General features: G+C 44.7%; 1 protein-coding gene across 4 annotated transcripts in view; it reads left to right on the top strand.

Annotated features, from left to right (window-relative positions):
• ZNF605 (zinc finger protein 605) overlaps positions 1–3542 on the top strand; it is a 32899-nt gene that overhangs the window by 17031 nt on the left and 12326 nt on the right. For all 4 annotated transcript variants that reach the window (XM_037733161.1, XM_037733159.1, XM_037733160.1 and 1 more), the window contains 2 exons: positions 2916–3036; positions 3272–3364. In XM_037733161.1, the coding sequence (XP_037589089.1) occupies positions 2916–3036; positions 3272–3364 (214 nt within the window). The remainder of the gene's footprint in view (positions 1–2915; positions 3037–3271; positions 3365–3542) is intronic.

Below are 3542 nucleotides of genomic sequence, written 5' to 3'. Positions count from 1 at the left end.
AAAAAAAAAAAAATTATATTTCTCAGCCTGGGCAAGGTGGCTTACACCTGTAATCCCAGCACTTTGGGAAGCTGAGGTGGGCAGATCACTGGAGGTCAGGAGTTCAAGACCAGCCCAGCCAATGTGGTGAAACCCCATCTCTACTAAAAGTACAAAAATTAGCTGGGTGTCATGGCATATGCCTGTAATCCCAGCTATGCGAAGGGCTGAGGCAGGAGAATTGCTTGAACTCGGGAGGTGGAGGTTGCAGTGAGCCGAGATCGCAGCGTTGTTTTCTAGCCTGGGCAACAGGGCGAGACTCTGTCTCTAAAAAAATATATGATTTTTTTTTTTGAGACAGAGTTTTGCTATTGTTGCTCAGGCTGGAGTGCAATGGCGCGATCTCGGCTTACTGCAGCCTCTGCCTCCCAGGTTCAAGCGATTCTCCTGCCTCAGCCTCCTGAGTAGCTGGAATTACAGGTGCCGGCCACCAAGCCCGGCTAATTTTTGTACTTTTAATAAAGACGGGTTTCGCCATTTTGGCCGGGATGGTCTCAAACTCCTTACCCCAGGTGATCCACCCACCTCGGCCTCCCAAAGTGCTGGGATTACAGGCGTGAGCCACCACGCCTGGCTGATTTTTATTTTTTATGTGTACATCCTGGTTTCTCTTTTACTCTGTACTCATTTTTCTTGAATCTTTATTTGTGAGAATTATTTGGATCTCTTTCTCTAATTATAATATGCATTTGATTCTGCCAGATGCCCGAATGCACTTCTACCTTAAAACAATTCTCTGTGCTTACGGTTTTTGCAAAACACATCTATACTGGAGTTCAGCTCACACACCCACATCAGTCTAGCTTTGTGTAATTCCCAGAGGAGAGTGTTGACCTCTTTGTGTAACACCAACATTTGAGGCAAGAAATTAATCTTCTTTGATTTCTACTTTTCATTGACCCAAACACAGAGTACTCCTATGGGTTCTAGCTTTGTGAGGGAAGACAACCTGTGAGTGCCCTATGCTTGGTCTTATTCTAAGCTTTCCTCCTTTCTTCTGTGTCCTTTGTAGCTGTTGGGACTGCAATGCTCAAAGTTACTTGAGTCCAAATAAAGGCTGGCCGCTGCGCACCTGTCTAGTTTCCACTTTCGCTTTTAGAGACCAGGGTCATTCCCACCACTCTTGCTCCCTCCTACATTCCTGGACTGCTCCTCCCTGAGATAATACACTTTGTTTCCGTGCCTTTGCTCCTGCTGCTGCCTTGAGAGTCCTTTTCCTCATCCCCCTCTATAACCAGGACTCTCTAAAGACCCTTCATGAGCCTTACTGCCTTTATAGCACCTGACCCAGTGTTGTCAAATCCAATGTTTTTATTCCTGTTTTGTCTCTATATTCTGTAAATGCTAGTTCCTTTTTTTTTTTTTTTTTAAAAGACAAACTCTCGCTCTGTCACCAGGCTGGGCTGGAGTGCAGTGGCACAATCTGCAACCCCCGCCTCCTGGATTCAAGCAACTCTCCTGTCTCAGCCTCTCGAGTAGCTGGTAATACAGGCATGTACCATCACACTCAGCTAATTTTTGTATTTCCTTGTTTGCTAGGCTGGTCTCCAACTCCTGACCTCAGGTGATCTGCCCACCTCAGCCTCCCAAAGTGCTGGGATTACAGGTGTGAGCCACCATGCCCAGACGGTTCCTGGAACCTTAATTGCTCAATATGTGTGTATTGGAAGATATCTGAAATAGTTGGCCGGTTGTTCTTACTTGGGAGCAGAATCACTCCCAGAGGGAAGAGAGTGATTTTGTTGTTGTTGTTGTTTGTTTGTTTATTTATTTGAGACAGAGTCTGGCTCTGTTCCCCAGGCTGGAGTGCAGAGGCGCGATCTTAGCTTACTGCAACTTCCACCTCCCAGGTTCAAGTGATTGTCCTGCCTCAACCTCCCTAGTAGCTGGGATTACAGGCCCCCACCACCACACCCAGCTGTGTGTGTGTGTGTGTGTGTGTGCGCGCACACGCGCGCGTGTGTGTATTTTTAGTAGAGATGGGGTTTGGCCAGGCTGGTCTTAAATTTTTGACCTCAGGTGATCCCACATCAGCCTCCCAAAGTGCTGGGATTACAGGCGTGAGCCACCGCGCCCAGCCAGTGACTGAGAGATATTGCTGGCATTAGCAGGCAGAGGCCAGGCATGCTGAAGGGCTTAACTGCATGGGACAATGTTGCTTAGTTAAGAATTGTTCTCAAATACCAGTAGCACCTTCTTTGAAAACCACTATATTGTTTAAAGATAACCTATTCTGGTTTCTTGTTCAGTGCGTAGGTAGATGGATGAATGAATTCACAATGATAAATATTTTAAAAACATTTCTTCCTCAAAGCCTAATGCAAGGTTATTATAATTATATTGGTTATTCATTATTGTGTAACAAATTACGCCAAACCTCAGGGGCTGAAAATGACAAATATTTATCTCACAGTGTCTGGGCTTAGGGATCTGCCAGTTGCTTACCCAGTTGGTTCTGGTATAGGGTCTCACATGAGGCAGTGATGAAGGTGGTGGGAAGGGCTGCAGTCACCTCAATGTGCAGCGAGGAGCCCTCCAAGCCCACTTTGTTCCATGCACATGAGCTCCTCCGCATGGCTGCCTTACAACACAGCAGCCAGACTCCTCTAGAGACTGAGTGCCCAACAGAAGTTGCATTCCTTTATAACCTAATCTTGGAAGTGGCATCTAATCGTGTTGCCCTATTCTGTTCAAGAGAAGTGAGTCAGTGAGTCCAGCCCACAATCAAGAGGGGAGGATTACACAAAAGCATGAATACCAGAGCCAGAGGTCACTGGGGCCGTCTTGGAGGCTGCCTACCACAAATACCGAAGAAAGTATTGTACAAGACCCAATGAGAACCACTTCAGGCTTAACAAGGGATTGTGCTTTTCCAGATATCTTTTGAGGATGTGGCTGTGGATTTCACATTGGAGGAATGGCAGCTACTTAATCCTACTCAAAAGAACTTGTACAGAGATGTGATGTTGGAGAACTATAGCAATCTGGTTTTCTTGGGTAAGAACTTTCTTCTTATGTCACTTAGTGTGTGGCCAGTAACTCTTTAGCCTGTGAGGTGTTTGTTGCTTTGGACGTAAGTTTTACATGTCAGAGATTATTTGACTTTTAAACTAAATGGAAAGATTTTCATTCACTTGCTTTATTTCACAGCCTTTGTAATAAAACATTCTTTATATTTAAGTCTCTTAACCCAAGCAGTTAGGTCCAAGTCCTCTGTATTTCCAATTGACAGGTTATCAAATTATCAAACCTGATGCAATTTCCAAATGGGAACAGCAAGATCCATGGATAATGGATCAAGAAATCCTAAGTCAGAACTTTTCAGGTAAGAAGTAATTAGGCGTATGAGATATAGTGAAATTTAATATCAGGTTTTTGAAGACAGGTGGGCACTATTAAAATGTTGCTTATGAAACTGTGTTTAAAGTTCCTGAATCTTTAGAGTTCACTCAAGATCAGTGACATGAGTTTTTAGTGGATACGCTCCGTATCCTGAGCTCCAC

Source organism: Cebus imitator, unplaced genomic scaffold (assembly GCF_001604975.1).
Source record: "Cebus imitator isolate Cc_AM_T3 unplaced genomic scaffold, Cebus_imitator-1.0 Scaffold497, whole genome shotgun sequence".
NCBI classification, from domain to species: domain Eukaryota; kingdom Metazoa; phylum Chordata; class Mammalia; order Primates; family Cebidae; genus Cebus; species Cebus imitator.
This window is presented reverse-complemented; position numbering and strand designations above follow the sequence as displayed.